Source organism: Akebia trifoliata, chromosome 3 (assembly GCF_017979445.1).
Source record: "Akebia trifoliata isolate Shusen 1 chromosome 3, ASM1797944v1, whole genome shotgun sequence".
NCBI lineage: Eukaryota > Viridiplantae > Streptophyta > Magnoliopsida > Ranunculales > Lardizabalaceae > Akebia > Akebia trifoliata.
Window position 1 is genome coordinate 12,020,229 of NC_141377.1, and position 13,144 is coordinate 12,033,372.

The 13,144-nt window shown below is 34.9% G+C and overlaps 1 protein-coding gene across 2 annotated transcripts in view; it reads left to right on the forward strand.

Moving 5' to 3' along the window:
- The first annotated feature begins 2,068 nt into the window (after positions 1-2,068).
- LOC147405999 (choline/ethanolaminephosphotransferase 1-like) overlaps positions 2,069-13,144 on the forward strand; it is a 37,060-nt gene continuing 25,984 nt past the window's right edge. The window contains exons 1-8 of one of the 2 annotated variants that reach the window (XM_086433915.1): positions 2,069-2,394; positions 2,605-2,780; positions 6,589-6,598; positions 6,700-6,750; positions 7,800-7,877; positions 8,463-8,538; positions 9,050-9,072; positions 9,161-9,261. In XM_086433915.1, the coding sequence (XP_086290041.1) occupies positions 2,644-2,780; positions 6,589-6,598; positions 6,700-6,750; positions 7,800-7,877; positions 8,463-8,538; positions 9,050-9,072; positions 9,161-9,261 (476 nt within the window). In that variant the 5' untranslated portion in view covers positions 2,069-2,394; positions 2,605-2,643. Of the gene's footprint in view, positions 2,395-2,604; positions 2,781-6,480; positions 6,599-6,699; positions 6,751-7,799; positions 7,878-8,462; positions 8,539-9,049; positions 9,073-9,160; positions 9,262-13,144 lie in introns of those variants that run through there. The other variant, XM_086433914.1, reaches the window with a different exon arrangement.

Here is a 13,144-nt window from a genome sequence, read left to right on the forward strand (position 1 = left end):
TCATGTTTGTGGAAATACCTCTGTTATATGTTTATAATCATGTGATTTGCTTATATGTAATAGTAGATGGATGTTAGCACAAATAATAAAATTTTCTTTTTTATTTTACTATGACATTACTACCGTATAAGGAATCGATGGATGAAACAATCATGTCGGACTTCACTATTTTCTAATGCTTCATATGTCAGAGAAATACTTAATTCAGACAACTTAGTGCCTTTTTACGATAATTTTCATATGAACAAGTATGTCTATAATAGATTATGTTATTTTTTGAAAGATGGAGGATTGCTTTAAGATAGTAAAACAGTGAGAGTTGAAAAACAAATTGTAATTTTCTATTATATGCAATTAGACATAATGTTAGGAATGTAAATAATTAGGATAGATTCCAACATTGTGGTAAAACGATAAGCCGATATTGCAAGTATTATATAGTTTTGCCTATGATAGTAAAAGCACCTGACTTAAGCGTCACAACATAAAAAATATTAGCAAATCGACGATATTTTCCATGATTTAAGATAATTAATTATTTAATATTTGAATTAATATAATTAATAATATAATAATTGTTTAATATTTACTTTTAAATGAAATAGGATTGCGTGAGTGCAATTGACGACTCATATACCTGCAGTTATATTATTTGACAAACAAATACTATTTCGATCAGGAAGAAAAATCAAATGTATACATAATGTCTTGGTTATTTGTTCATTTGACATGCAATTCACTTTTATTTTAGCTGTGTGGGAAGATTCAATGCATGATTGATGAGTCTTTCAATCTGCGCTTATCGATTTGAATTTGAATTTTCTCCATCCTCCTGCTGGTAATGAATATTTTCTTATTTTTGATATGTTTTATACCCATTAAGGTAATTTAAATTTACTGAAAAAATATCTTAATTATTTTAGGAAAATATTCCATGGTTGATACGGGTTACCAAAACATACAAGGATATCTTACATCATATCGTAATACACAGTATCACATACACGATTTTTATAGAGAAAATGAGCCAAGAATTAAGGAGGAGTAATTCAATTATTATCACTCTTTGTATATAAACGTTATTGAGCGTTGCTTTAACGTACTGAAGAAACGATTCCCGATTTTGAAATGGATGGCTTCATACTCTTTTATGACTCAAACACGTATTGAATGTGTGCATGACCTCGCATAATTTCATCTGACAATAATCAGCTACTGATAATTGATTTACATAATATGAAGATGAAAATATTGACTATGATAGAGGAGACGCGTCTAATATGACACCAAATAAAATTACTAATAAATTAATTATTGATATAAATATTGTACGAGATGAGATTACTCAACAAATTTATAATGCTATATATACAAGATGATGTAAAATTTTATTTAATTATTTATTTAATAGACATTAAGTATGATAGTATATAAAAAATAAAACGAAATTTTATTTTTTAATATTAAATTTTAAGCTATATTTATTATTAATATATTATTATTTATATTAGATAAATAATTTTTTGTAATATTATTTTTAATTTCACCCAATAAATTTTAAATTGCAGGTTATTAAACCGTTTAACACTTTGACAGTATCATTAAAGAGCATATTAATAAAGGGGGGCGTTCAATGGCCAACTTTTTGGCAAAACATTTTTCAAAACATGAGTTAGAGGTTTTGGAATGGGCTGATTTTTGGTGAGGATGATCTCTATGGTGAGGAGATCATCATCACCAAAAATCAGCCCATTCCAAAACTTCTAACCCTATCAAAAATAGTTTACAAAAAATGGACGGTCCACGATTTTTCAGCTGGTAAACATGGGTTAGAAGTTTTGGAATGAGCTGATTTTTGGTGAGGATGATCTACTCACCATAGAGATTATCCTCACCAAAAATCAGCCCATTCCAAAACCTCTAACCCATGTTTTGAAAAATATTTTGTCAAAAAGTTTGTTAAAAAGTTTGCCCTTGTACGCTACCCATTAATAAATAGTATACTCAATTCAACCAGTTGCTTCAACTAGAGGAGTAATATTTTTATTTCAACTTTATCAATTTAGATCAACAACTTGAGGAATAATATCTTTATTTCAACTTTATCAATTTAGATCAACATCAACAACTTTAAATACAGCTTTTTCAAACAGAGGAGAAGACGAACTCAAATTTAAACTGACCGACACCGTATTTCCGTTTGACTCGTCCTCGGCCGAGTCTTGAAACCATTGGTTTACGTTCCGCCCTTCTCTCTTCGCCAAGGGAGTCTCTGCTTTCTCTCTCGAGTCTCCACTGCTTTCTCCATTAAAGCTTACACTACATCTCGCATGAGAAGTCCGGAAGTCTATTAACAGAAAGTGTTGAAGACGATCATATCTCGCTGTCTTCTTGGTATCTACTATTTGATTTACGATTTGTCTGGTCTGTTTTTAGGGTTTTAATTTCTAAATTTTAAGTCACTGTTCCAATCCTTAGGTCTATTTCATGGTTTTATTGAGAAATTATTAATTTTGGAAGGAATTTTGTTTTTGTTGGTTAAAATTGATGCTGAAAAATGAATCTTTTGATTGTAATTTAACTGTAAGTTTTATTGGAATTAAGTTTGATAGATCGTGAAGAGAAGCCAAAATTATTTGCAAGATGGGTTATGTTGGACCTCACGGGGTTGCTGCCCTACATAAATACAAGTACAGCGGCGTCGACAACTCCTACCTTGCAAAATATGTCTTACAGCCCTTTTGGAGACTCTGTGTTAATCTCTTCCCTCTATGGATGCCGTAAGTGCTTTATTTGTTCATAGCTTTTCTACTATTCGTTTAGTATTGGTGATTTGGTATGTTAGGTTAACTGTTTATCATATAATCCATAAGAGAATCATTGAGTCAAATTCAAATTTAACAACTTTAAAAGAAACATTATCAACTTATTTGTAAATCTTATAGGTCTGGCATCACTATTTTTGCACCGTTTTTTTTTTAAATATATATTAAAAGTGCTTCATAGGATATATTTTTTGGTATTAGAATTATTATCTAAACAGGACCTAAATCTCACCTCCTTCTCTGTATGGAAGATAATGAATTGGGAAAATGCAATCATGTGAGAAACATTATGATCTATATACTACTTCAAATACAAATCTAGTATGGTCATAAGACATAGCATTAGTTTAGTTGTGAAAGATGTAAGCCTCCCGATTGCATTCCTTTTTCTTATTGATTTCTAACTTAGGCATCAAAGGCTTTTTTGGCTAGAACAATTACATACACCTCACAATCAATCTTTGGCCATTACAATAGGAATGCACATATTTTTTTGATCTCTCTTAGTGAGATCCTACTACGGATTTTGGTGGAACCTTTCTTAGAGTAGTCGCAACTATTGCCCCTAGAGTAGGAGAAGCTTGACTGGGATTATTGTGCGTACCATAGAGTGCGTGCTCATCACACAAACTAGTGTCAGGCATTGAGGAATCTTCTCCAGAAGTCAATGGAGGGGGGGGGGGGGGTTCTTGCAGTAGTTTGTAGGAGAGGTTGAGGAGCGACCTAGAAGAGAAGAGCTCTACTAGAATATACTCCTTCCTTTTTCTAGATAGTGAGAGTCAACATAGGGAAGGGTGACTCATTTTGACGAGCTACAGTTGAGTAAAGATCTCGACTTGTGTGATTTATTGGCCAATTCACTTTTCTTGATGGTGGACTTCTTGGACATCTCAACCAGACTAGACTCTCTAAAGGGCTGTTTCGGTATCTTTCTTCAACATTTCTATTTCTAGCTCTAAAGAGTGTTTTTCTTTACAAGCATTTTCCAGGTTTGATTTCTACCTTTCTCATTCTTCTTCTTCACTACCATGCTTTGTTGATAGTTTCAAACGCTTTAGAAAAAGTTGCTCGAAGTTTGAATGCAACTCCAAGTCATCTTCTCATTCTTCATCATCAGAAGAGAAGGCTTCATTTTGAGAAATCTCACCAACAAATTTCTTTTCTTTTTCTACTCCATCCTCTTCAGGGATAGAGACTATGGTGGATGCCATTAAGATCCTAATGGAGCTAAGGTCTTTAGTATCTAAAGAGACCTCCTCATCACCTTCAGACTCATCTGAGTCATCCCAAGTGATCTTTATTGCCATTGTTTTTCCCTTGAACTTAGGTTCTTGTGGTCCTTTTCATCTAGGTTTCAAGGGACATTTGGAGGAATAATGGCCAGTAGTTGTAGCATTCAGTGTCATCCTATGACTATTTGGATTTACCTCCAACTTGGCTTTTGTCATTAGGATTACTCTTTTTTCTGAAGCTATGAGATCCTTTCTTGCTAATTTATTTATTTATTTATTTTAAATTTTACGGCCGTTAGAGCCATGTCCTCATCATCGGGATCACTCTCATGATACAAATGAATGTTGGGAGGACGGCTTAGAAGAAAAGGTCTTTAAGACTATTGTCTTCCCTTTAGAAAGGGGACCTTCAAGATGGAGCTTAAATGTTGTGAGCGATCCAATGAGTACTTCAACATTTATGGTTTCAACATTTCGATATTCTTCACTTGAGGTTACTTTTGAAGTAAATCTCTCTGGAAGGGATATAAGGATTTTAGCACATATCATACCTTCTAGAACAAGCTCTCCTAGATGGTACATGCAATTACAAATTTCATTAAGTTTGGAGTAAAGTTCTTGAACATTTTCATTTTCTTCCATCCTAATGTTCTCAAAACGAGTTCTAAGTAGTTGAAGTTTTAATTTTTTGACACCATTGGTTCCTTCATGTGCGGTTTCTAGGATAAGCTGAGCTTGTTTATTCGACCGACAAGTGCAAATACATTTGAATTTGTCTTGTGATATGGCACCGTGTATAACATTAAGAGCTTTCATATTATTGCAACTTTCGGTCTTTTCAAAGTCGTTCCAACGGGTTTTCGGTTTGGGGACCATTATGGTGACACCATTCTTTTCTATGGTGTCCATGGGTGGCTACCATCCTTCCTCTACGATGTTCCAAACATCTTGATTCAATGCCTTTATATAGAAAACCCTGGCTGTTTTGGGTGCAACTTTGTCCGGGAACAAAATCTACAAGTTTGGTTCAGCCGAAGTGTTATCTAGGGAGTGTGGGAAAGGTTTGGTGGTCCCTTTACCTTATTAGGTAGTGTTATCAAGGCGTGCACCTCAGGGTGGTTCAAGGCGAGGCGCAGCAGCCACGTCTTAGTATAGGTTAAGGTAGGACAGGTTTTTCAAGGCGGAGGGAGGCGCATGCCTGAGTTGCACCTCAGGCAAGGTGATGTATGCCTAACTTACATATCAAATAAAATGTGTTGTTTTTTTGTTTGTTAGTCTCTTTTAATTTGTTGATGTGACCTATTAAGTTACATCATGACGAACCATATACACATATATTTCCTTTCTACTTTTTTTTCCCCACAATTTACTGTATATTGACGAGGGTTATGCATTACCCGATGACAATTATTTGTGATGCTTTGAGGCTTTTTCATAGTTGATAGTTTGAATTTTGAAACTTATCTTTTATTTATCATACCCTTGGAATTAGGATATTGAATGGGATTTTGTGATTGTGTCTTAAACTTTTAAGTTTTAAATTTCAATTTAATTTATGATCCATAGTTTCCTATTTTTATGATATTTTATTCATACTTGATTTTATTGTTAGTATTTTTTACTTGCTTATTTTGGTTTAGCTTAACCTATTTATAGAGATTGAAATGCTAAATACTTGTATATAAATATAAATTTTATATTTGTTATAATTGTAGAATATTTATAAATTTTATAAAGTATCCTAACTTATTGTTACTATTTAATTTTTGATTTATATGGTCCTTTTAATTTTATTGTACCTTTCTTCACTCAGGCGTGCGCCTTAGGCACTAGGAGGCCTGTGCGCCTTTTGCCCTTAACTACACTATTATTAGGCTAGCACACACCCATGGGCATTTGTTGAGGTGTCTGATGTTGAACGTGGATGACGAAAGCTTTACAAGTCTTCCAATATAAACTGATTCGATACTCAACACGGTCTTGGGATTGACAAAAAGTGGAACTGACAATAAGGATTACCTTCTATCAAATGCTTATTTTGCATGATGATCTCACCTTTTTCTCATCTTCCCCATCTATCTTGAGCTATCAAACTTTATGGCGCTTCATTTGTTTTTATAAATTTTGATGACACTTCGTTGAACCTCTAATTGAAAAACTTATTGTTTGGTTGCTAATTATGGCTCAACTCATTTTCTATATACTATATATGTGTTTTCTTGTTCTCAGGCATTGAGATTTACTTGGTTAGTGATTCTCATATGACCATGCATTTATTTTTACATTAGATTGTATATCAAGGATGCTGCAGCAGTTTGGTTTCACCTCTAGATGGTGTGAGTGGATCATATGCATTTATTATTACATTTGAAATTAAGGAGGCCTTCTCACAAACTAGATTCTGTGTCACATGCTCTTAATAGATTAGTTTAAGGGCAAATCTAGCCGTTGGAGGAACTGTTCATCACTTAAAGTTGCTAATCACACTTCACTTTTCTATGTTTGCATATTTGGATGCCGCTCCACATCAGACCAAACATGGTAAGACATTCTGTGGTCATCAGCTCCTCTTATGTTTGAGAAGTATATGTTTTTATTTATTTATTTTTTATATTTTGTGCTATTGTCCATTTGTTTTCCAGATAACACTTATGGGTTTCATGTTCTTAGTTGTATCAGCACTGCTTGGCTATGTAAGTTGGAGTTGCTCTTATTTATTATTATCTAGTTTTCTTTGAATTATATATGATTTTGTACTAATTGTGCTTTGTGCAATATATTTACTATTTGGTCTTCACATAGTAAATAGAAAGAATGCACTTTTAGTTGGTATTGTCCTTGGCGGGTGATCTATATAGGAAAAATCATACTCTTAAGTACAGTCTTCATGGGAGTTTAATGTTTAACTTACAAATTAATCTGTGTTTTTTGGCTAAACATCATTAATATTTTCTTTGTTTATAAATTTGGTCTTAAATACTTTAGATACTGGAATAGTTTTATTCTCATGTCTTGACGTGGACCTTAGACTCTCCTAGTTGATTTATATGTTAGACTTTCCATGTTAAGTCAACTGAGGTAGAACTTTGTTCCACTTCTGGTCAACGAAGGATGTTTATGACTGAAAAATGTTTTGATTTGTGAGGAAAGTCAAGAAGTTAATGAAATATGCAAATAAAAATTATAAAAATAGTTTTAGAGCATATAATTTTAATATAACCATTTTACATTTAGTTTTGCCACCACAAAGATGCAATTTTATCATGTTCAATTGACTCTGATTTTTTATTCAATAAAACCAAAGAGCAAAGGGAGGATTAGGGCAGTTACACATTCGGCATATTTCCATGCTACGAGGCTAGTTAGCAAAAAAATTTGGTGAAGTTTCTACTTGTGAATTGCCTTCTTAGTAAACATGTGCAATTTTGCCATCATCCTAGATTGGCATGGAAATCAATCTCCGAGGAAATCTTATTTGAAGATTGTTGTTTATTTATTTATTTATTTTTTATGAGAAATACTGCCAACAAACCACATTGGCTAAAGGGAAAATCTGCATGTTAACTTATCCTCACTTTATCTTGATCATTGTTTGGTCAATGTGTTAAAAATCTAATATGGTTCTTTGGGGAGTTACATTTCCTATGCTTGCTTTCTCTTCATCAGAATGATTTTCAAAGTGTTTGGTATTAGGTGACCAAACAATTCTTGACTTCCTTTCATATTTTTTTTTCCATTTCAGATATACTCTCCTCGTTTGGACACAGTTCCTCCAAGATGGGTACATTTTGCACATGGATTACTTCTCTTCTTATATCAGGTATGCGTTAGGTTTTTTAAGTTTTTATTTTTAAATACAAAGGCTTTCTTAAGTTTTCCTGTGAGCGGTGCAATCATGAATTTCTCTTATGCTTTTGTAGTGTTTAATTTCAAACATTTGGCCTGCAGTTTCCTGCATGTTTGAGCTTGAGAAGGTTCCACAGACAAATTTTGTTCATTATAATTGTTTAGATAATATTACAACCCTTGCGTTGATTTTACATGATATTTTGTAATTTTCACATCTTTCCGTATCTGTTAATCTTTTATACCGATTCAAGATGAACAAACCTCATCCAACATTTTGGGAATAGTGTAAGAGGCCTCATTCCAGATGATCGACCTTGACCTATGTCACACTCTGATTGTGAAATCTTTTGTTAACTATATAATTCTAGCATTTATTATTTAATGATTTTCGTTAAATACTATATTTTTGCATTCTTATTTCTTATTATCTTTTCTTATATAAATCAAGGGGACACACATATCGAAAAAAGGAAATCAAGAGAAATTACCTTTTCTTTTTGTTAGATATTTTTTTTAATATATGAAATCTTTAACGGTTTTACAACATACATGACAGACTTTTGATGCTGTTGATGGGAAGCAAGCAAGACGTACAAATTCCTCCAGTCCATTAGGGGAGCTTTTTGATCATGGTGATTTTCCTTTCTCTTACATTTTATTTTTATCTATTATAAAAAGTTTGAGAAACATTTTCCTTACTTAGTAAGATTTTAAGCCTTACTAAGGGTCGTTTTGCTCAAATAGATTACCACATTAGCAATCCAACACCAAAACACTCTAAATTTCATCGAAAAACTCAGATCTCTCACCCCCCAACCCCCTCACCACAAAAAAGAAAAAAAAAAAAAAAAAATTCTTTTTGGGCTTGATCTGAGATTTTTAAAATGGACGGCTACTGAACTTCCGCCTAACTCCAAAATTTAAAATTTAAATCCAATGGTGAAAAATAACTTTTTTTTTGAATTTTGTTTTTTCAAAGTTCATAGAATTTTGTCCTCTACAACCCTGAAGCATTGGATCATGTTCTTTCATGTAACAAGGTGAGCCCAAGGACCTTTAGTAAGGGTGAAATCCTTACTTAGTAAGGCTAGTTGGACTCAAAAAGTTTTTAGTATTGATGGAATATTCCAAATTCTATTGCAGGATGCGATGCACTTGCATGCACAGTATGTACTCTCAAGACTCAACTTTGGTTGTCATTTTGTAACCATGGAAATTGTATCTCTTTAAAACTTGCTTTCTACTGCTATTCAGTTTGAAAATTTGGCTTTTGGGAGCACTGCAATGTGTGGAAGGGACACATTCTGGTTCTGGGTTATTGCAGCTATTCCATTTTATTGTGCAACATGGGAACAGTAAGTTGTCTTACTGGTATTTAATATTGTGTTCTACTTGGATTGCCTTTGATTAGTTACAATGTGCAAGTGTAAATTAGACTTTGTGAAGGACCATTTAATTGTCCTCTAATATTTGTGGGATTCTAAATGAAGAATTACTACCTTAGCAGGGACTTTTTTTCTTGTGTGAATCTTTCTTCTCCATTTAGATGTATAGATGTCTTCCGTAGCAACATTCCTACAGATTGTCTCGTTCGGTCAGCTTGTGATTGCCAAGCGAAGAACCCGCCAAATTAAATTCTTATTAAGCTATTCTTTCATTTCTTCTATGATGGACAAATCTATTTTTACAGCACTAATGGTTGCCTTCCAATCCATGTCAGAATTAGACATTGTGATGGCATGGAAATGCTTCAAAATAGATGCGAAGAAAAATGGCAGTAACATTTTCCTGTTATTTTTATTTGTCCTTTGACTGGAAGATCTAGTAGAACGTAGAGTAGAATCTTTTGAAAGATTTTTCCAGCTTCATTGTGTGAGCTGTTTGACCTCATTGGAAACCAAGAATAAGGTGAAAGCATGTACCATAAGCGGTCAATACAAAAGATTCTTTAAACTCGGCCTCATTGCACATATGGTGTTGGTACTTGGTACATATTCCAAGCAATTCTCATGGCTCCTCAAATTGAATTTCCAAGGCCTCATTAGCGGATGGTGACACTTCTTTGTCTTTGAGGCTAGACCTTGTTTCACATTTATGTGCAAGCTGAAAGCTCTAAAAGAATTTTTGAAGGTGTGGAGTAGGGAGATCATTGGCAGAGTTGATGTGAAGAAAAAAAAGAAGCTGCTGGCTTCTCTATTGGGTTGGAAATTTCAAAATCCATTGGGTTGTTCACTGGTTTGGACCCAAGTAATCCTGTCTCTTCAAGCAAGTCTACTACATTCTTCCTTTGTGAGAGACTACTATCACTAGCTGAGCTAGCCACCTTAGTACCAAGGAAGTACCTTAGTTTTTCCCATGTCCTTGGACTGGAACTGTAGTTGTAGATATGCCTCCAGTTTCTTAATTTCTTAACTATCACTACCTGTCAACACAATATTGTTTAGGGTTGGCAATGGATCGGTTCGGTATCGGATCAATATCACTCCAATACTGATCTGAAAATTTATAAACGTGTATGCGATCCGATCGGATTAATGAATATGTGAACTGAATCCGATTTGTTTCATCCTTAGTCCGAAATTGATTCGAACACATGCCTTATTTTCAAACTATCAATGTTCAAAAAATATAAAATCATATAAAATTTTAAAAAATCTAATTTCCAACTACAAATAGAAGGAAACTAAAAAGACTAAAACGTTTTATCTATATATATTTATATGAAATTTAGAATAATAAAAAAATTATTAAAATATGTTTGGATCAGATATTTTTTGGACTGGATTGGGGTACACCCTATTGGAAATAATTTAGTTTAGTAATATTAGTTTTTCTTTTTTCCTATGTTTATATGTAAAGGCATTTATGTTCATTCAATTTATCAGTAAATATAAATTTATGCCAAGCTCTCGTTAGGAGACTTGACAAACTTTTTCTAGAATTCTTGGTATCAGAGCAGAAAAGAAAAAAAAAAACCCATCGAGTTTTTTTTTCTTGGGTTTCTTCTTGAATCTCCACTTCCCTTGTCACCCTTTCTCTTCTCCCTTCTCCTTCTCATTCTTTCGATCTTACTACCAAACCTAGCAGTAGGTTTACGTGAGAGGGTTTTCCCTTCAGGGGTTTTTTTTCTCTTTTGATTTTTTGTTTTTTGGCCCTAGATTCCTAATTGCATGTTGCGATAAATCTGTTATGGGGTTGCTGCGACATGGCTATTGCTGCCATTAGATATTTGCACATTGATTGCTGCTGTGTAGGGTTCCAGTGGATAGTTTTGGGTTGAACCTAGGCTGCTGTGTAGAGTTGCGACTTCACTACTGCTACCATTAAGCATATGCAATTTTGCTGTTGCTGTGTAGGGCATCTGCGATCTTGCTCATGTTGTGTAGGGCATCTGCGACTTTGCTGCTGCTGCTGTGTAGGGCTTCGCACTGACTACTGCTGCCATTCGGCAACTGGTTATAGTGGAATGTTGTAGGTTGCTGTGGTATTTTTGTGTGATTGGAATAGTGCTGTCTGTCCCTCCACCATCTCTCGATGATTGCACAATGAATTTAGATTTGTGCAAGACCTCCCTTCAACCAAATATTCGTCCTTCAACTTTGTTCTTCGAGTTTATAAAGAACATTTCTTTGTGAGGCTGTTGTGAGTGTCCTTTTGATTCTTGTTCTACTTTTCTTTTATATCTTTATGTTGAGAGTTATGGCATCGAATCAAGAGAACAAGAAATCTCATACTCCTTTTGGGCACAATTCTTCGGCCCAACGTATTACGATTGCTCTCTTGGATGGTCGCAATTTCCAGTCTTGGTCTCGGTCTGTGAGACTCTACTTGGGCGGTTGTAGAAAATCAGGATGGCTTTTGGGCACTATTAATAAGTCTCCCACGATTGATCCCAAATTTGAACAATGAGAGATTGACAATTGCACTATTTTTGGATGAATGTTTAATTCCATAGAGCAGCGCATCTATACTATGTTTATGTACCATGAGACCGTTTCATCTTTGTGGTCCGCTCTCACTCAGACCTACACTCATGCTAGGAATGATTCGAGGATATATGAGCTATATCGAGATATTGCCTATGCTATTTAGGGGACACATAATGTGGTATTTTGAGTTTCTTCAGTCTCAATGAGAGCTCTTTCATTATGAGTCTATGGTCGAGTTATCAGCTGAGGCAACTGGGTATATGTAGTTAAGAGGATTGCTTGCTATCAGACTTAACCGATTCTTTATGGGGCTACGTCCTGAGTTTGAGGCACTACGGACCTAGATTCTTAACATCTATCCTTTACCGTCTGTATTTGAGACATTTGCGATTATTGATGGTGATGAGCGTTATCGTCGTATAGTTCATTTCCAAACTCAGACTCAGATACTTGGTATTCTTTCTACTTTAGTGATAGATCAGAGCTAGCAACCAATTCAGATTTTTTTGATTCTCGTACCTAGGGCTCTAGGAGTCGTGGTCGGGCTTGGTTGTGGTTGAGGGAGTAGCCTTACTTGTAGTCATTGTGGGAAGGTTGGTAATGAGAAAGCCCAATGTTTTCAGCTCTATACCCATCTGTTGCGATCTCCTGCCCCTCCTATTTTGGGGCATTCTGCTCCCCGGGCTACCACTGTGAATTCATTACTAGTTCCTCCTACTAATTCTCTTGCTTCCCTTGGTACTATTGATTTACAACAATTTCAGAGCCAGATTGCAACTATTGTACGGGATCAAATCCATGCTCATACTCGCTTATTTTTTACTGTGGCTTCAGTTACCACGCCTCCAGGTACATCCTCTGCATTTCATGTCACTCAGTCTAGTTCTACTCCCTTGATATGGGTAATTGACTCTGGTGCCTTTGATCTGATGACCGGTAAGTTTAGTCATTTAATGTCCTCTACTTTTCCTGCTACTCATAGGGAGGTTCGCTTTGTTGATGGGTCCCTTATACCTATCCATAACAAGGGTACCATCCTTTTATCCTCTAGTTTTACCCTTGATTCTGTGCTTCATGTTCCTCACCTATCTCTTAACCTTTTGTCTGTCAATAGTGTAGAGAGAAATAATTGCACAGTAATCATAACTGTATACGTGTCCAAACCGGTTAAGTGGTACTAGGCGTAAGTCAGCATATGGGCGCTGCCTTTCAAGCAGGGCAGATCAAAGTAGAGATCTCCCTAGCTTGGCTGGAAGGGTAGCAGAGCATTAAGTGAAACCAGGTCAGCCAAGTAGGGTAGGCCTGGTCA